This window comes from Coregonus lavaretus (genome assembly GCF_964263955.1).
Source record: "Coregonus lavaretus genome assembly, chromosome: 2".
NCBI lineage: Eukaryota > Metazoa > Chordata > Actinopteri > Salmoniformes > Salmonidae > Coregonus > Coregonus lavaretus.
In genome coordinates this window covers 31,164,237-31,185,317 of record NC_139989.1, presented here as the reverse complement: position 1 = coordinate 31,185,317, position 21,081 = coordinate 31,164,237, and the positions used below count along the sequence as shown (strand labels likewise).

Here is a 21,081-nt window from a genome sequence, read left to right as displayed (position 1 = left end):
GCAGTTGAAAGAAGTGTGTTTGTGTGTGTGTGCGTGCGTGCGCGTTTGAGTGTGGGTGCGTGTGTGCATGCATGTGTGTGTCGGGTCTCGTACTGGGGGTGGGTGTTCCAGACAGGTGTGGAAGTGTTTGGTCTGGTCTGGCTTGACGCGCTTCAGGGGAACGCGAGACTCCCCAATGAACTCATTATGAGTCAACTTATCCTCATCACACACTGACAACCTGCAACAGGGAGAAAGAGAGCGAGAGAGAGATTTTTATTTGCCCAATAGTTACATAATTAAAAGCACAAACTTTTCTTAATTTTAATGGACCTAGATAGTTAGAACCAAGCCCCCCTCCTCGTCCACTGTACATAGAACCCCCCTGATGCCCCACACCCCTACAAATTCCTCCAGACGGTTCACCAGCCCCCATATACATGCTCCAGTGTGAGCGGAGCCTACACCAGCCTCAGCAGCACAGCTATGGGGTCCTTACACCCTGCCCCCTGCATCTCATGTGTCCTGGTCTTCCACACTGCCATTTTTGCCTGCCCCAACAGGTAGTTTACTAGGCAGTCCTTTCGCCTGTTGGCTACACTACACCTAGGCCCTCCAACGTATAGGTCCAGAGTCAGCCCCAACCCTAGGCCTATACACCACCCACCCAGGAGAGAAAACAACCCTACCAGCCTGGAACAAGAAAAAAACCGATGATGTACTGTATCCTCCCCACAGAACAGATAACCTCTCCCCACTGATGGATCAAGGTGCGACACCTATCTGTTTGTAGATGGAGAGAGAGAGCGAGAGAGAGAGCGAGAGAGAGCGAGAGCGTGGGGGGGGGGGGTATTGGAGTGGCCATACATGTGCTCGTACACACAAGCATGCGAACACAAACACATACATACACACCCACAGAGCCCGAGAGATAAACCACTAATGTCACGATCGTCTTGAAAAGAAGCGGGCCAAGGCGCAGCGTGAGATGCGTACATATTTTATTTTAGTACACCACAGCGAACAAAACAACAAACGATACGTGAAGTCCTACGGGACAGACACAAACCAAAAGGAACAAGAAACCACACCAAATGAATGCCTAACGGCTACCTAAGTATGGCTCCCAATCAGAGACAACGAGCTACAGCCGTCTCTGATTGGGAGCCACCCTGGCCAACATAGAAATACACAAACCCAGAAATTAACACCCTGGCTCAACATACGAGAGTCCCCAGAGCCAGGGCGTGACAGTACCCCCCCCCAAAGGCGCGGACTCCGACCGCGCCAACCAAACATAACAGGGGAGGGATCGGGTGGGCACTCCGCCTCGGCGGCGGATCCGGCTCCGGACATGACCCCCACTCCCTCTCTAACCCCCCAAAGTACCCCTGGTCTGGTCTGGCCCCGCTGACCGGAGCTGAACTGAACACCGGTGGAGCGGATTGCTCTAGCTCCGGCGTGACACAGCTGACCCGTGCCGACCCAGGCACCGGTGGATCAGGCACGGGCCGTGCCGTACTGACGACGCACACTACTGGCTTGGTGTGGGGAGCAGGAACGGGCCGAGCCGGGCTGACGAAACGCACCACTTACTTGGTGCGGGGAGCAGGAGCGGGCCGGACCGGGCTGACGAAGCGCACCACTGACTTGGAGCGGGGAGCAGGAACGGGCCGACCCGGGCTGACGAAGCGCACCACTGACTTGGTGCGGGGAGCAGGAACAGGCTGAGCTGGGCTGACGAAACGCACCACTGACTTGGTGCGGGGAGCGGGAACGGGCCGAGCTGGGCTGACGAAACGCACCACTGACTTGGTGTGGGGAGCAGGAACAGGCCGGACCGGGCTGGCGACGCGCACCACAGGCTCGGTACGAGGGACAGGAACAGGCCGGACCGTACTGGGGACACACACCACTGGCCCTACGCGGGGATCAGGAACGGGCCGGACCGGACTGGTAACACACCCCAGTACCTCTCGCCGTGCCTCTACACTTTCCTCCCCTTTCGTGACCAGTGGCCCCCGTAACCTGGCGGCCTCCTCTACTAACCGCTCTATCGCGGCCTCCTGCTGCCCCGTCGTCCACGGCATGAGCCCCCCCCCTAAAAATGTTCTGGGTGTCTCTCCTCCCCGTGGACCAGGCCTCCATAGTTCTCGCCCAACTCTCGCTCTTCTGCTTCCAAGTCCTCTCTGGCGTTGGCTCCTGGACACGCTGCTTGGTCCAGTTATGGTGGTTTCTTCTGTCACGATCATCTTGAAAAGAAGCGGGCCAAGGCGCAGCGTGAGATGCGTACATATTTTATTTTAGTACACCACAGCGAACAAAACAACAAACGATACGTGAAGTCCTACGGGACAGACACAAACCAAAAGGAACAAGAAACCACACCAAATGAATGCCTAATGGCTACCTAAGTATGGCTCCCAATCAGAGACAACGAGCTACAGCCGTCTCTGATTGGGAGCCACCCTGGCCAACATAGAAATACACAAACCCAGAAATTAACACCCTGGCTCAACATACGAGAGTCCCCAGAGCCAGGGCGTGACAACTAAATTACTTTCTCACTCTCACTTTCACGCCAGAAAAAAAGGCCCAACCCCAGCAAAGTTTTATAGGTCGGCCCGGAATCAGGTGTGGCCCGGGGATACGGCTAATTTGCAGTGTGTTGTGGGCACACACAGGTAATTTACCATGGATAATCACGGGATGAACCGGAGTGCATCAGTGTTCTGCTCTTCTCCTCAGGAGAAGCCTCCAAGTGGCTCTGAGAGTGCCATAACGGAATTCAAGAGGATATTACCATGGGCGGTGGGCAGAATTATTCTGGCTAAATATACAACACACTGTCTTGCATCCCAAATGGCACCCTACTTCCTTCAGTGCACTACCTTTGACCAGAGCCCTATGGGTGTACTATATAGGGAATAGGGTGCCATTTGGGATGCAACCACTGTCAAAGCTGTTGACAGGAAAATACATATTTTCAGAGAAACAACACTTGCCTGCTAGATAAGGCAAGCTCACACACACACACATACACACACACACACACACACATACACATTGCCCTCACTACCTTAATTTTGATAATTTAAAAGTGAAATATGTATGGTCACGGAGCTTAATGTTAAAGTGTTTACGTTGTGTTTCTTTGTTTATATATTCGTGTTTTAACCACCAACACTTTCCTATCATTGCCAAAGGTAAATGTCAGTGTGTTCCTCTTTTCCTTATGTTATTGAGCTAGTCTATATATTATGTAGGGTGAATTCGGAAAGAGTGAGACATCATATCAACTGGGACAGCTTAATCCTGACTTATTTATTTATTGGTCTGACAAGAGAAAATCTAAATTATTGTTACTAAGCCCTTGCAGAGAATCCACATAATCAAAATCACATAACTTCATTGGTGTGACATCATAGAGAGGGGAAGAGCAAGCTTCACACAGGAAGCTCACCCTGCAAAGCACACGGTAAGATCAGCGACATCACTTTTTTTCTGTTTAAAGGTTATAAATAATGCACAGTGCCAAACTGTGATGTAAATGTGCATACTAGGTACTAGTGAATCAAAATACATAAAAAAGAAGTTGCCAATATTATGTTTCAATTTAGTAATTCATTTTTTTAGTTGTCCCGCTTTACCAACTATAGAGCTAAAGTAGGAAAACATGGAGTAGCTAAAGTGAAACAGTCTTATATGCTTGTCCAATGTAGGAAAGCGATCCAGTTTACATTAAGGACTCCCTGTACTTAGGTTGGGCAGGGCACTGGTTCTTGTAGTACTATGTCCAGAGATATTAGAGAAAGGAGAAGATAGGAAACCCACTGGGCAATGAATGGAGGAACGTATAACACCCCACCCAGCAGACTGTCGACCAATCGCGTTCACGTTGTCATGCTGCGTCACACGGTTTCTAAGCTAATCGTCATGCAATCCCTTCTCAAAGTCAGAGTATGAGTCGAGAAACGTGCCTATTTTCCTCGAAAGTACGTAATGCCACAATTCCAAAGCTATACGATATTACAGAGAACAAGTTAATTATCTCACATCTCGGAAAATATTTGTAATGTTGTTCTTCTTGATCACGAAATTGACGATGCATGGGCAACGTACACAGTGAGCGTTAACACGATTCAAATGGAGTTTCCCATCGCCTCAAAAGTATCTCTGCTATATCCTGTACATTGTTTTATTGTAGTACTGTTATTTGAGGGAATTCAGAAAAAGTGGGACACTTTTTGCATTTCTCACGGCCTTGTGATTGTTAACCTGTTTAAACGTTTTGCTCACATCGGCCTCAGAGAGCGAGATCACACAGACATCTGGAAATACAGGGGCTTTCACGCAAGGCACAGTGTTATATTCCTCGAAGTGAGCATAAAAGGCATTTTGCTCATTTGGGAGTTCTGTATTGCTATGCAACTCATGGCTGGGTTTGCTTTTGTAATCCGTTATTGTCTGCAAGCCCTGCCACATACGACGAGCATCGGCGCCGGTGTAATAGGATTCCACCTTCCTCCTATATTGTCCTTTTGCATGTTTGATGTCTCGTCGGAGGTCGTAGCGGTCTTTCTTGTATGCATCAATGTCTGTTTCCCATTCCTTGTAAGTGGTAACTCTAGCCTCTAGATGACATTGTCTATGCACTTATTGACGAAGCCCTTGACTGTTGTGGTAAACTACTTAATGCTATCAGAACATATCTCAGTCTGTACATACAACTGAGATGTATGCATGCATTCACACACACACATACACACACACATGCACATGCACACACACACACACCTGAGTGTCTTTCTATGCATGTCCTCCTCTGTGATCCCAACATAGGTAAGTGTTTCATTCCACACCGGATTCAGAGTATTCCGCACTATCTTTGTCTTCAACTTGTTAGCCTGAAAGAGAAAGACAGTGAATAGAGAGAGAGAGATGTAGGATTAAGAGAGAGAGGGAGGGAGGGAGGGAGGGAGGGAGGGAGGGAGGGAGGGAAGATTAAAAGAGAGGAAGGGAAACAGTATTCAGCAGTGTCAACAAAAGACATCAATAGAGTTCAGAGACATTGATAGAATTCAGACACATTGATAGAGTTCAGAGACATCGATAGAGTTCACTATTTGGTCCTCTACAGTCACACACAAACAAAGAAGTTGTGCTAGGGTTCTGGTCACGTGACAAGATGGCGTATTGAACACACAGCGGTGCGAATCACCTGAAGATTAAAAAAAACGTAATATTCAATATCAGTAAGTTAGACTAAATATTAGCACTTCATATACAGTTGAAGTCGGAAGTTTACATACACTTAGGTTGGAGTCATTAAAACTCATTTTTCAACCACTCCACACATTTCTTGTTAACAAACTATAGTTTTGGCAAGTCGGTTAGGACATCTACTTTGTGCATGACACAAGTAATTTTTCCAACAATTGTTTACAGACAGATTATTTCACTTATAATTCACTGTATCACAATTCCAGTCGGTCAGAAGTTTAAATACACTAAGTTGACTGTGCCTTTAAACAGCTTGGAAAATTCCAGAAAATGATGTCATGGCTTTAGAAGCTTCTGATAGGCTAATTGACATCATTTGAGTCAATTGGAGGTGTACCTGTGGATGTATTTCAAGGCCTACCTTCAAACTCAGTGCCTCTTTTCTTGACATCATGGGAAAATCTAAAGAAATCAGCCAAGACCTCAGAAAAAAAATGGTAGACCTCCACAAGTCTTGTTCATCCTTGGGAGCAATTTCCAAACTCCTGAAGGTACCACGTTCATCTGTACAAACAATAGTACGCAAGTATAAACACCATGGGACCATGCAGCCGTCATACCGCTCAGGAAGGAGACGCATTCTGTCTCCTATCCACAGTAAAACGGGTCCTATATCGACATTACCTGAAAGGCCGCTCAGCAAGGAAGAAGCCACTGCTCCAAAATCGCCATAAAAAGGCCAGACTACGGTTTGCAACTGCACATGGGGACAAAGATCGTACTTTTTGGAGAAATGTCCTCTGGTCTGATGAAACTAAAATAGAACTGTTTGGCCATAATGACCATCGTTATGTTTGGAGGAAAAAGAGGGTTGCTTGCAAGCCGAAGAACACCATCCCAACCGTGAAGCACGGGGGTGGCAGCATCATGCTGTGGGGGTGCTTTGCTGCAGGAGGGACTGGTGCACTTCACAAAATAGATGGCATCATCAGGAAGTAAAATTATGTGGATATATTGAAGCAACATCTCAAGACCTCAGTCAGGAAGTTCAAGCTTGGTCGCAAATGGGTCTTCCAAATGGACAATGACCCCAAGCATACTTCCAAAGTTGTGGCAAAATGGCTTAAGCACAACAAAGTCAAGGTATTGGAGTGGCCATCACAAAGCCCTGACCTCAATCCTATAGAAAATGTGTGTGTAGAACTGAAAAAGCATGTGCAAGCAAGGAGGCCTACAAACCTAACTCAGTTACACCAGCTCTGTCAGGAGGAATGGGCCAAAATTCACCCAACTTATTGTGGGAAGCTTGTGGAAGGCTACCCAAAACGTTTGACCCAAGTTAAACAATTTAATGGCAATGCTACCAAATACTAATTGAGTGTATGTAAACTTCTGACCCACTGGGAATGTGATGAAAGAAATACAAGCTGAAATAAATAATTCTCTCTACTATTATTCTGACATTTCACATTCTTAAAATAAAGTGGTGATCCTAGACAGGGAATTTTTACTAGGATTAAATTTACACTACATTTAAGTCATTTAGCAGACGCTCTTATCCAGAGCGACTTACAGTTAGTGAGTGCATACATTTTTCATACTGGCCCCCCGTGGGAATCGAACCCACAACCCTGGCGTTGCAAGCGCCATGCTCTACCAACTGAGCTACAGGAGGCCTATATAAATGTCAGGAATATAAATGTCAGTAATTGTGAAAAACTACGTTTAAATATATTTAGCTAAGGTGTATGTAAACTTCCGACTTCAACTGTACTCGTGGGTAATAACATTCAATCTGGATAATAACACAAAACAAATCATAAGGCTAGAGAAATGTATCAACAAATATTACAACAACAAGCAACACTCAAACATGACAGATGGTAAACGAGGAGAATCAATCTCCAAGAGAAAACGCGACTCCTCGACGGATACAGATGATTTATGCTTTTCACCACTGGGACTGGTAAGTGTGGAAAGCGATCTGTTGATGTCGATAAATGACAAACTGGGTACAAACTCGGACAATCAGAGAGGGGGCATATTATTGTGGCCCTGGTGGCACAAAATAATCAAAGGTCTGACTGCACGGAGATGCTTGGGAAAATGGTTACAACGGGGGACCAGAGTGTTTGTGTCACAGGGGAAGAGGGTGCATCTGATCTCCATCACCTAGGACTTGACATAGGTTAATCAAATCTCAAATTGTTGTCAATTTTTGATCAATCTTGAATGCTTTCTCAAACAGCTGTAACTGTATATGCATTCGTAAATCAGGTCCTTTCTTGAGTTGGGCTCTGGGATGTAATAACCGTTGAGCATCTGAGCTTATGGTTGATTGTGGAAGAAAGGGGTTGAGTGTGTTAGAGTATGTGCGTGTGTGTGTGTGTGTGTGTATGTGTGTGTGTGTGTATCCCACATCTGTTGCAAGGGGGTAAGGATGTTAGGGAGAATATAGGATGAACCACAATAATTGTTTGCTAAAATAAGAATTGCTTGGCAAAAATGTAATGTAATACAATGGCAATCCGGGTTATAGGTAAATCCTTCGTTTGAACTGCAGACATTATTATGCATATTAATTGATAATGATGGAAATTAAGATATGCAAGATATTTGAATAGATATATATTTTTAATAGCTATATATATTGAGGTGAGAGCATTGGAGATGCTTTTGGCGGTTGACCTGCTTCTGTTTTGTGGGTGGCTCTGTGTGCTGTTTTCAAAGGATGGGTCCTGGCCTCTCGGGGAGCCTAGGGATCTGGGGGGACGGGGGTGGTCTGCCGATCACTGGGATGACAACCCAACTTGGGATGGGGAGGGGCTTTAGTGGCGGGAATAGTGGAGAACAATTGGAGGGTTACTTAGTAGCAATGCAAACATCATGGTACAGCTACAGTGGGGAAAACAAGTATTTAGTCAGCCACCAATTGTGCAAGTTCTCCCACTTAAAAAGATGAGAGAGGCCTGTAATTTTCATCATAGGTACACGTCAACTATGACAGACAAATTGAGAAAAAAATATCCAGAAAATCACATTGTAGGATTTTTAATGAATTTATTTGCAAATTATGGTGGAAAATAAGTATTTGGTCAATAACAAAAGTTTCTCAATACTTTGTTATATACCCTTTGTTGGCAATGACACAGGTCAAACGTTTTCTGTAAGTCTTCACAAGGTTTTCACACACTGTTGCTGGTATTTTGGCCCATTCCTCCATGCAGATCTCCTCTAGAGCAGTGATGTTTTGGGGCTGTCACTGGACAACACGGACTTTCAACTCCCTCCAAAGATTTTCTATGGGGTTGAGATCTGGAGACTGGCTAGGACACCCCAGGACCTTGAAATGCTTCTTACGAAGCCACTCCTTCGTTGCCCGGGCGGTGTGTTTGGGATCATTGTCATGCTGAAAGACCCAGCCACGTTTCATCTTCAATGCCCTTGCTGATGGAAGGAGGTTTTCACTCAAAATCTCACAATACATGGCCCCATTCATTCTTTCCTTTACACGGATCAGTCGTCCTGGTCCCTTTGCAGAAAAACAGCCCCAAAGCATGATGTTTCCACCCCCATGCTTCACAGTAGGTATGGTGTTCTTTGGATGCAACTCAGCATTCTTTGTCCTCCAAACACGACGAGTTGAGTTTTTACCAAAAAGTTCTATTTTGGTTTCATCTGACCATATGACATTCTCCCAATCCTCTTCTGGATCATCCAAATGCACTCTAGCAAACTTCAGACGGGCCTGGACATGTACTGGCTTAAGCAGGGGGACACGTCTGCACTGCAGGATTTGAGTCCCTGGCGGCGTAGTGTGTTACTGATGGTAGGCTTTGTAACTTTGGTCCCAGCTCTCTGCAGGTCATTCACTAGGTCCCCCTGTGTGGTTCTGGGATTTTTGCTCACCGTTCTTGTGATCATTTTGACCCCACGGGGTGAGATCTTGCGTGGAGCCCCAGATCGAGGGAGATTATCAGTGGTCTTGTATGTCTTCCATTTCCTAATAATTGCTCCCACAGTTGATTTCTTCAAACCAAGCTGCTTACCTATTGCAGATTCAGTCTTCCCAGCCTGGTGCAGGTCTACAATTTTGTTTCTGGTGTCCTTTGACAGCTCTTTGGTCTTGGCCATAGTGGAGTTTGGAGTGTGACTGTTTGAGGTTGTGGACAGGTGTCTTTTATACTGATAACAAGTTCAAACAGGTGCCATTAATACAGGTAACGAGTGGAGGACAGAGGAGCCTCTTAAAGAAGAAGTTACAGGTCTGTGAGAGCCAGAAATCTTGCTTGTTTGTAGGTGACCAAATACTTATTTTCCACCATAATTTGCAAATAAATTCATTAAAAATCCTACAATGTGATTTTCTGGATTTTTTTCCCTCAATTTGTCTGTCATAGTTGACGTGTACCTATGATGAAAATTACAGGCCTCTCTCATCTTTTTAAGTGGGAGAACTTGCACAATTGGTGGCTGACTAAATACTTGTTTTCCCCACTGTATATGGACACTCAATCAATATGGTATTTTTTATTGGTACATTTACAAACATATATTATGATAAATAGATTTGAAACTTGTATCTCATTATGGTAAGTGGTGAAATAAGTATGACCAGTTATAATTGTAATGGCTTAGCAGATAATAACAAAAGAAGAACAATATTTGCATGGCTCAAAGAGAATGAATATAATATCTATTGTTTACAGGAAACTCATTCAACAATTCTAGATGAAGTTGTGTGGAAAAAGGACTGGGGGGGGGGGTGAGATATACTTCTCCCATGGGCAAAGAAACTCAAAAGGGGTGATGATATTAATTAACAGTAATTTCGATCCAAATGTGCAAATTGTCCAAACAGATCCGCAAGGTAGATGGATGATTTTAAATATGTTATTGGACCATTAACAGATATGTCTCATTAACCTTTACGGACCAAATAATGATGATCCACACTTCTTTGACAATATATACAATAAATGATCAACCCTGCAAGCAATACAAGACTTAATTATTATGGTGGGAGATTATAATACTTTTTTTAAATAGCTCAATGGACCGTAAAGGAAATCACACTACAAACTATCACCCTCATGCTCTTAAGGAAATCATGAATGTCATGGATACATTAGAACTAGTAGATATATGGAGGCTTAAATATCCTGACCTAGTGAGATATACATGGTGGAGACTCAATCAAGCTAGTCGTCTTGACTTCTTTCTTATGTCATTCTCGTTGGCACCAAAGGTTTTAAAAAGTGTTGATAGGGGACAGAATGTGGTCGGACCATCATATAATTGGCATATACATTACTCTTACTGAATTTCCACGTGGGCGAGGATATTGGAAATGTAATCAAAGCCTATTGGATGATAACTTGTTTTTAACTAGAATTTATAACTGATTTATTTCCGACATAACATAGGTACAGCAAATCCCCTTATTGTATGGGACACTTTTAAATGTACCTTTAGAGGCCATGCAATTCAAGTCTCATCTCGAAAACAAAAGCAATTTAGGTCAAAAGAGTCCATACTAACAAAGGAAATAGAAGGTCTAACAGAACAGATAGATAGCAATAAAAACTGTAACATAGTGGCTCAGACTAAATTAGAGGAAAAACAAAAATAAATGGAGAAACTTATTCAAGAAAGATAAAGTGTAATATATTATAACAATAAAGCAAACTGGATGGAATATAGGGAAAATGCACAAAATTCGTTTTTAATCTTCAACATAGAAATGCTACCAAAAATAATTTACTGAAACTGGTTACAAATGACGGAGTCACCCATGATTCACCAAATGATATTTTGAAGGAGGAAGCAAAGTACTTTAAGCATATGTTTTTGTTTCAGTCGCCTCCATCTCCTCTAACTGAAGCTAATTGTAGGGATTTTTTTTCTATTGATAATGTAAAATTAACAGCCATACAGAAAGATGTGAAGGTGAAATTACAGAGGAGGAACTTCTGGATGTAATTAAAGACTTTAAGTCTGGGAAAACTCTGGGGTTGGATGGCATACCAGTCGAGGTCTACCAAATCTTTTTTGATATACTCATTATTAGCATGTTTTAACCACTCCTATGTAAATGCTAGATTATCAGACACTCAAGAAGGAGGTCTGATTTCATTATTACTGAAACAGGATACAAGTGGGAAATATAAAGATCCAGTCCATTTAAAGAATTGGAGACCCCTTACACTTCAGTGTTGTGATGCAAAGATTCTAGCAAACTGTATAGTGCATAGAATTAAAAAGGTATTGTCGGACATTATTCATTCTAATCAGACAGGTTTTTTACATGGACGATACATTGGAGATAATATAAGGCAAGTACTGGAAACAATAGAACACTATGAAAGATCTGGGAAACCAGACTTTGAAAAGGCATTTGATAAAGTACGACTGGAGTTTATATATAAATGCCTGGAGCATTTCAATTTTGTAGAATCTCTTGTAAAATGGGTTAAACTCATGTATAGTAACCCTAGGTGTAAAATATTAAATAATGGCTGTTTCTCAGAAAGTTTTAAACTGTCAAGAGGAGTAAAACAAGGTTGTCCACTATCGGCTAATCTATTTATTATGGCCATCGAAATGTTAGCTACTAAAATCAGATCCAACAGTATTATCAAGGGATTAGAAATCCAGGGCTTAAAAACCAAGGTGTCATTGTACGCTGATGATTCATGTTTTCTTTTAAATCCACAACTTTAATCCCTCCACAGCCTCTTAGAGGATCTAGATACATTTTCTAACCTCTCTGGATTACAACCAAATTATGATAAATGTACTATATTACATATTGGATCACTAAAAAATAAAAGAAATTACATTACCATGTAGTTTACCAATAAAATGGTCTGATGGTGATGTGGATATACTCGGAATATATATCCCAAATGAAATAAATGATCTCACTCCAATACATTTTAATAGAAAGTTAGCAAAAATAGATAAGATCTTGCTACCATGGAAAGGTAAATACCTGTCTATTTGTGGAAAAATCACCCTGATTAACTCTTTAGTATTATCCCAGTTTACCTATTTGCTTATGGTCTTGCCTACGCCTAGGGAACAGTTTTTTCCAATACAGTGGGAAGAACAAGTATTTGATACACTGCCGATTTTGCAGGTTTTCCTACTTACAAAGCATGTAGAGGTCTGTAATTTTTATCATAGGTACACTTCAACTGTGAGAGACAGAATCTAAAACAAAAATCCAGAAAATCACATTGTATGATTTTTAAGTAATGAATTTGCATTTTATTGCATGACATAAGTATTTGATACATCAGAAAAGCATAACTTAATATTTGGTACAGAAACCTTTGTTTGCAATTACAGAGATCATATGTTTTCTGTAGGTCTTAACCAGGTTTGCACACACTGCAGCAGGGATTTTGGCCCACTCCTCCATACAGACCTTCTCCAGATCCTTCAGGTTTCGGGGCTGTCGCTGGGCAATACGGACTTCAGTTCCCTCCAAAGATGTTCTATTGGGTTCAGGTCTGGAGACTGGCTAGGCCACTCCAGGACCTTGAGATGCTTCTTACGGAGCCACTCCTTAGTTGCCCTGGCTGTGTGTTTCGGGTCGTTGTCATGCTGGAAGACCCAGCCATGACCCATCTTCAATGCTCTTACTGAGGGAAGGAGGTTGTTGGCCAAGATCTCGCGATACATGGCTCCATCCATCCTCCCCTCAATACGGTGCAGTCGTCCTGTCCCCTTTGCATAAAAGCATTCCCAAAGAATGATTTTTCCACCTCCATGCTTCACGGTTGGGATGGTGTTCTTGGGGTTGTACTCATCCTTCTTCTTCCTCCAAACACGGCGAGTGGAGTTTAGACCAAAAAGCTCTATTTTTGTCTCATCAGACCACATGACCTTCTCCCATTCCTCCTCTGGATCATCCAGATGGTCATTGGCAAACTTCAGACGGGCCTGGACATGCGCTGGCTTGAGCAGGGGGACCTTGCGTGCGCTGCAGGATTTTAATCCATGACGGCGTAGTGTGTTACTAATGGTTTTCTTTGAGACTGGGGTCCCAGCTCTCTTCAGGTCATTGACCAGGTCCTGCCGTGTAGTTCTGGGCTGATCCCTCACCTTCCTCATGATCATTGATGCCCCACGAGGTGAGATCTTGCATGGAGCCCCAGACCGAGGGTTATTGACCGTCATCTTGAACTTCTTCCATTTTCTAATAATTGCGCCAACAGTTGTTGCCTTCTCACCAAACTGCTTGCCTATTGTCCTGTAGCCCATCCCAGCCTTGTGCAGGTCTACAATTTTAACCCTGATGTCCTTACACAGCGCTCTGGTCTTGGCCATTGTGGAGAGGTTGGAGTCTGTTTGATTGAGTGTGTGGACAGGTGTCATTTTATACAGGTAACGAGTTCAAACAGGTGCAGTTAATACAGGTAATGAGTGGAGAACAGGAGGGGTTCTTCAAGAAAAACTAACAGGTCTGTGAGAGCCGGAATTCTTACTGGTTGGTAGGTGATCAAATACTTATGTCATGCAATAAAATGCAAATTAATTACTTAGAAATCATACAATGTGATTTTCTGGATTTTTGTTTTAGATTCCGTCTCTCACAGTTGAAGTGTACCTATGATAAAAAATTACAGACCTCTACATGCTTTGTAAGTAGGAAAACCTGCAAAATCGGCAGTGCATCAAATACTTGTTCTCCCCACTGTATATGAGAAAAATATATTCCATTTTATTTTGAACGGCAAACCAGACAAAATTAAACGGGCCTATTTATATAATGAATATGAATTCGGAGGACATAAATAATTAAATATTAAAGCATTAGACCTATCACTAAAAGCGTCAGTCATACAAAAGTTATACTTAAATCCGAACTGGTTCTCTAGCAAATTAGTAAGATTGTCTCACCCCATGTTCAAGAATGGCCTTTTTCCCTTTATTCAGATTACAACCTCTCACTTTCAGTTATTTGAAATGCAAATAATCTCCCAAATATCACTATTTCTAAAACAAGCCATAGAAAGTTGGTTGCAATTTCTATTTAATCCTCCAGAAACGACAGAACAAATAAGGCAACAAATATTGTGGTTAAACTCAAATATACTAATTGATAAAAACACATTTTTCTTTGAAAAAATGTTTAAAAAAGGTATAATCTTCCTAAATGATATCATAGGTAGGACTGGTGGAGTTATGTCGCACATGCAGCTAACAAAAACATATTGAAACATCTGCTCTACCCAAAATTACAACCAAATAATTGCAGCATTACCGCAAAAATGGAAGAGGAAAGTGGAAGGGGGAAAAAGTAAGGAACTTGTCTGTCGGCCCTGCATTAAAGAACATAATTGGTTAAAGAAAATTGTGATAAATAAAAAAGTATACCAGTTTCATTTAAGGACCAAAGGATTGACAGCCGTCCCATATAGATTGCAAAATAGTTGGGAAGAGATTTTTGACGTGCCAATTCCATGGCATAGTGTTTATAAACTGATACGCAAAACGACGCCGGATTCAAAACGTAGAATATTTCAATTTAAATTATTATACACAATTCTTGCTACCAATATAATGTTATATCAGGGATACAATCTTCTCAGCTCTGCAGAGAAGAGACAGAATCATTACATTTACATCATTTAGCAGACACTCTTATCTAGAGCGACTTACAGTTAGTGCATACATTATTTTTCATACCCCCCGTGGGAAGCGAACCCACAACCCTGGCGTTGCAAACGCCATGCTCTACCAACTGAACTACATCCCCACCGGCCATTCCCTCCCCTACCCTGGACGATGCTGGGCCAATTGTGCACCGCCCCATGGGTCTCCCGGTCGGCCACGACAGAGCCTGGATTCAAACCAGGATCTCTAGTGGCACAGCTAGCACTGCGATGCAGTGCCTTAGACCACTGCGCCACTCGGGAGGACGTTAGATCATTTGTTTTGGTACTGTCCATTTGTAGCTTGTTTTAGGTCACAGGTCCAGGAATGGCTATAGGATTGCAATATTTACCTGGAGCTAACCCTGCAGATAGCACTACTGGGTGATCTGAAAAGTCATAGTCAATCGATCAATAATATAATAATACTTTTAGCAAAAATGTTTATTTTCAATTTACAATCTGTAAAAACAATGAGAATAGAAGGGTTCTGAACTTTTGTGAAACATCACAGTACAGTTGAAAAATATATGGCAAATAGAAATCCAGTATGGATGGTGTTAAGAGATAGATGGGAGGTGTTGAATGGAGCTGAAGGATGGGACTAATAACAACAACTAATAACAACAAGATAACTAATGTAAAGCATACTGTGTCCATAATAAGTACATAGGTTATAGGTTGAGAGCTTTTGTGAAAGAGAACAATTAGAAAGATATGGCATGTAGAGGCAGACCGGATGGACATCATGAAGAAGATCGGAGGGGTTAAGGGTAGAGGAAGTTCACGAGCAAAAACAAACAAAATATAATTATTGGAAAATTGACTGTGTCCATAAAATGTATATTTACATTTTAGTCATTTAGAAGACGCTCTTATCCAAAGCAACTTACAGTATATAGTATGTATAAGCTTTAAGTAGAGGCCTAAGCGTTGTTGTTCACTAGTTTACTCCAATTAGGGAAGGGGTGGTGGGGTTGGAAAGTAATTAAGGGTAATATATATTTTTTAAAGATGTGTATACAGTCATGGCCAAAATTGTTGACACCCCTGAAATTTTTCCAGAAAATGAAGTATTTCTCACAGAAAAGTATTGAAATTACACATGTTTTGCTATGCACATGTTTATTTCCTTTGTGTGTATTGGAATAACACAAAAAAAACAGGAAAAAAGCAAATTTGACATAATTTCACACAAAACTCAAAAAATGGGCCGGACAAAATGATTGGCACCCTTAACTTAATATTTAGTTGCACACCCTTTGGAAAAAATAACTGAAATCAGTCGCTTCCTATAACCATCAATAAGCTTCTTACACCTCTCACCCGGAATTTTGGACCACTCTTCTTTTGCAAACTGCTCCAGGTCTCTCATATTGGATGGGTGCCTTTTCCCAACAGCAATTTTAAGATCTCTCCACAGGTGTTCAATGGGATTAAGATCTGGACTCATTGCTGGCCACTTCAGAACTCTCCAGCGCTTTGTTGCCATCCATTTCTGGGTGCTTTTTGAAGTATGTTTGGGGTCATTGTCCTGCTGGAAGACCCATGATCTCGGACGCAAACCCAGCTTTCTGACACTGGGCCCTACATTGCGACCCAAAATCCTTTGGTAATCCTCAGATTTCATGATGCCTTGCACACAGTCAAGGCACCCAGTGCCAGAGGCAGCAAAACAACCCCAAAACATCTTTGAACCTCCACCATATTTGACTGTAGGTACTGTGTTCTTTTCTTTGAAGGCTTCATTACATTTTCGGTAAACAGTAGAACGATTTGCTTTACCAAAAAGCTCTATCTTGGTCTCATCTGTCCATAAGACGTTCTCCCAGAAGGAATTTGGCTTACTCATGTACATTTTGGCAAACTGTAGTCTTGCTTTTTTATGTCTCTGTGTCAGCAGTGGGGTCCTCCTGGGTCTCCTGCCATAGCGTTTCATTTCATTCAAATTTCGACGTATAGTTCGCGCTGACACTGATGCACCCTGAGCCTGCAGGACAGCTTGAATTTCTTTGGAACTTGTTTGGGGCTGCTTATCCACCATCCGGACTATCCTGCGTTGCAACCTTTCATCAATTTTTCTCTTCCGTCCACGTCCAGGGAGATTAGCTACAGTGCCATGGGTTGCAAACTTCTTGATCATGTTGCGCACTGTGGACAAAGGAACATCTAGATCTCTGGAGATGGACTTGTAACCTTGAGATTGTTGATATTTTTCCACAATTTTGGTTCTCAAGTCCTCAGACAGTTCTCTTTTCCTCTTTCTGTTCTCCATGCTTAGTGTGGCACACACAGAAACACAATGCAAAGACTGAGTCAACTTCTCTCCTTTTTATCTGCTTTCAGGTGTGATTTTTAGATTGCCCACACCTGTTACTTGCCCCAGGTGAGTTTAAAGGAGCATCACATGCTTGGAACAAACTTATTTATCCACAATTTTGAAAGGGTGCCAATAACTTTGTCCGGGCCATTTTTTTAGTTTTGTGTGAAATTATGTCAAATTTGCTTTTTTCCTGTTTTTTTTTGTGTTATTCCAATACACACAAAGGAAATAAACATGTGCATAGCAAAACATGTGTAATTTCAATACTTTTCTGTGAGAAATACTTCATTTTCTGGAAAAATTTCAGGGGTGCCAACAATTTTGGCCATGACTGTATATATGTATTTACATGTATATATGTATGTATGTACACTACCGTTCAAAAGTTTGGGGTCTGTCACGGATGCCGCCGAGGCTGCTCCTCCTCCTTGCTCGGGCAGGCTTCGGCGTTCGTCGTCCCCGGAGTACTAGCTACTACCGTTTGATGTTTTCGATGTTTGTTTTGTCATGTCTAGTTAGTGCACCTGTTTCGTATTCTGTATTGATTATGTCACCTATAAGTTCCCCTATGTTATGTTTGTATCTTGTGTGTTATTGTTCCACCTGTCGTGTATGGATAGGTTCGGTGCCTTGGCTCTACGTTGTTGTTTTACGCACTCCGCGTATTTTGACTCTTCGTGTTGTTTTACGCACTCCGCGTATTTGTTCGCCTCCAGTGTTTTGAGGCTGTTTATTTTGTGTACTATTTCAAGTGTTAGTAAAGTCGTCTTGACTTAGCCTCTGTGTCCTGCGCTTGACTCCACCACCGCATCCACATCAGCACACTCTGACAGGGTCACTTAGAAATGTCCTTGGTTTCGAAAGAAAAGCAATTTTTTTGTCCATTAAAATAACATCAAATTGATCAGAAATACAGTGTAGACATTGTTCATGTTGTAAATGGCTATTGTAGCTGGAAACGGCTGATTTTTTATGGAATATCTACATAGGCATACAGAGGCCCATTATCATAAACCATCAGTCCTGTGCTCCAATGGCACATTGTGTTTGCTAATCCAAGTTTATCATTTTAAAAGGCTAATTGATCATTAGAAAACCCTTTTGCAAATATGTTAGCACAGCTGAAAACTGTTGTGCTGATTAAAGAAGCAATAAAACTGGCCTTCTTGAGACTAGTTGAGTATCTGGAGCATCAGCAATTGTGGGTTCGATTACAGACTCAAAATGGCCAGAAATAAATAACTTTCTTCTGAAACTCGTCAGTCTATTCTTGTTCTGAGAAATGAAGGCTATTCCATGCGAGAAATTGCCAAGAAACTGAAGGTCTCGTACAACGCTGTGTACTACTCCCATCACAGAACAGTGCAAACAGGCTCTAACCAGAATAGAAAGAGGAGTGGGAGGCCCCGGTGCACAACTGAGCAAGAGGACAAATACATTAGAGTGTCTAGTTTGAGAAACAGACGCCTCACAGGTCCTCAACTGGCAGCTTCATTAAATAGTACCCGAAAAACACCAGTATCAACTCTGCCTAGAAGGTCAGCATCCCGGAGTCGCCTCTTCACTGTTGACGTTGAGACTGGTGTTTTGCGGTAATATTTAATGAAGCTGCCAGTTTTATTTTTTTTTTTTGGGAGGGGGGGATGGATCAGCTTTAATATTGCAGATAGATTGTAACTTCCATCAAGAGTAATCTGATCTAGGATCAGATTACCCTACACTCAATTCCATTCTAACATATTAGAGGGGAAGAAACCTAGCAGAACCTGTATCAGTATTAGATCCCGTAATTACATGACTCACCTTGCAGGCCCCGGGAAGAAGGTGCAGTTTGACATAGGGGTCTGCTAGGCCGTTAAAATCCATAGGCTTCAGACCCTGAACAGAGGAAAGGCAGACAAGAAAACAGAGAATGAGAGAAGGAATGAAAAAGAGAGGCTTAACAAAGAAAGAGGGCCAAGTGGCAGGCAAACATGAAGGCTGCTTCTGAAATGGCACCCTATTCCCTATTTGGTGCACTACTTCTGACCAGAGCCTTATGGGCCCTGGTCAAAAGAAGTGCACTATATAGTTTCACCCTAGCAACACCCCTGTCTTTGTTTTCAACATTATATTTGCATTATTTATGTTCTGTTCTAAGAGTAGGACCCCTCCTCCATAAGTTATTCACTGAAAACAGAAACTCATTAATGTAAAATTAATCATTCAATTCCACATCAAAGTTAGTCAGAAGTCTAATTAGTTGGAATTAGATGGTGCTTATCTTTCCCTTTCATTTGGGATGATTGAGGCCAGCATATTTTAGGGTGAACTATCCCTTTAATGCTCCCCTATGACTGCCTTCATTCATTTACTTTATTAGACCCTCTTTTTCTGGAATGGAATGTAGAAATTCTACAAATTTGTGATGGCAGGGTAAGTGACATCCATGGATGCTGGAGCGGCCCAATCCCAAATCGACCCCTAGACCCTGCGCCCTATGCACTTCTGGAGATTTGAGAGGATTTTATTGGTATCAGAGGGCAAGATGGAACTATTAACATATAGCTTACACCTGTCACATTCTCTCAGATCTCCAAAAGTGCATAGGACGCAGGGTCTAGGGCTCGATTTGGGATTGGGCTGAAGAGCAGATAGGAAGTGAGTGAACAGTATCTGTGAGGTTACCTTGGCCCTGAGGATAGTGCAGTGTAGCTTACTGGAGGCTCGCTCGTACCGCAAGTCAAACTCCAGTGTTCCTAAAGAAGCTGTATAGGAGACAACCATTGGCATGGTTAAAAACCAGAAGCATGGTTAGAAACCAGTAGCATGTGTCAGAAACAAACACCATCACATCACTCCTACATCTCCTGCACTTGTGAAAACAATGGCTTAGGGTGAGTGAATCACATAAATAACACAACTCGGCAGCAAAAGTTTGGTACCTTTATCAATGAACCAATGAATAAATAAATAAACCAATCAATCCGTCAGTCAATCAATCAATCAATCAATCATTTCCAGCCATGTTTGATGTGACAATGACCATAGGAGTTGGCAAGACAGTACAACCCAATCTTGGACCAGGCTATTGCAACATACCTGTCACAATGGAAGCCACAGAATGGACTCACAGAAGGCTTTGAAACCAACCAATGACTGTATGAAAAGGACAGCACACTGACTTCCACAATTTGAAATTACACATGCTAAAGACATTACATATAGATGTCACAACAGAGTACATCAATGAAACACTATGCATTTAAATGGGATGTAAATCACATTAACTCAAACTTGTCAAATGAATAAGAGGAAAGCACATCACATGTCAACCTTGCCAACCATATAAAATAGAGTGGGTGGGATAGATAGACACCAACACTAATTCATGCACACACATATTCACTTTTATGCATGCACACACACACACACACACACGCACACACAAACACACTCAACAACACGCCAACATCTGGACTCACTGCAGTCGTCACTGTCAGAACTGTTGATCTCCACAGATGTGTCCATACTGCTCTGTAACGACAAAGACCCGCCCCCTCCCATCGTCCCCGGCAGCAATGGCGTCAAGAGCCCACCCCCGCCGCCACCCCCCATCCCGCAGGCTGCGCCCCCAGGACTGAGGACCAATGGGGAGCCAGTGGGGTTGGGGGAGAGGGGCTCAGAGGTGGGGGACAGGCGGGGGAAGTAGGCAGAGATTGTTCTGATAGGTCGGATGGGGCCGGGGCAGACGTCAATGGCCATGTGTTCCTGGATAGTGATGCTGAGTTTCTTTCCTTTACGCACCGTCATAGAGCTGAAAGGGAGAGGGAGGGGGGAGAGGGGGATGATGGGGAGGGAAGGGGAGGGAGGGAGGAGGGAAGGGGAGGAAGGGGGTGAGAGAGGAATGTT

At 42.7% G+C, this 21,081-nt stretch overlaps 1 protein-coding gene across 1 annotated transcript in view; it reads right to left on the bottom strand.

Moving 5' to 3' along the window:
* The window catches only part of LOC311102237 (double C2-like domain-containing protein alpha), a 77,657-nt gene that overhangs the window by 29,065 nt on the left and 27,511 nt on the right, over positions 1 to 21,081 (bottom strand). Inside the window, exons 2-6 of the mRNA XM_084143496.1 lie at positions 20,655 to 20,986; positions 19,858 to 19,937; positions 18,994 to 19,068; positions 4,777 to 4,886; positions 94 to 220 (exon numbers count right to left, since the gene is read on the bottom strand). Of these exons, the coding sequence (XP_083999622.1) occupies positions 94 to 220; positions 4,777 to 4,886; positions 18,994 to 19,068; positions 19,858 to 19,937; positions 20,655 to 20,982 (720 nt within the window). The 5' untranslated portion in view covers positions 20,983 to 20,986. The remainder of the gene's footprint in view (positions 1 to 93; positions 221 to 4,776; positions 4,887 to 18,993; positions 19,069 to 19,857; positions 19,938 to 20,654; positions 20,987 to 21,081) is intronic.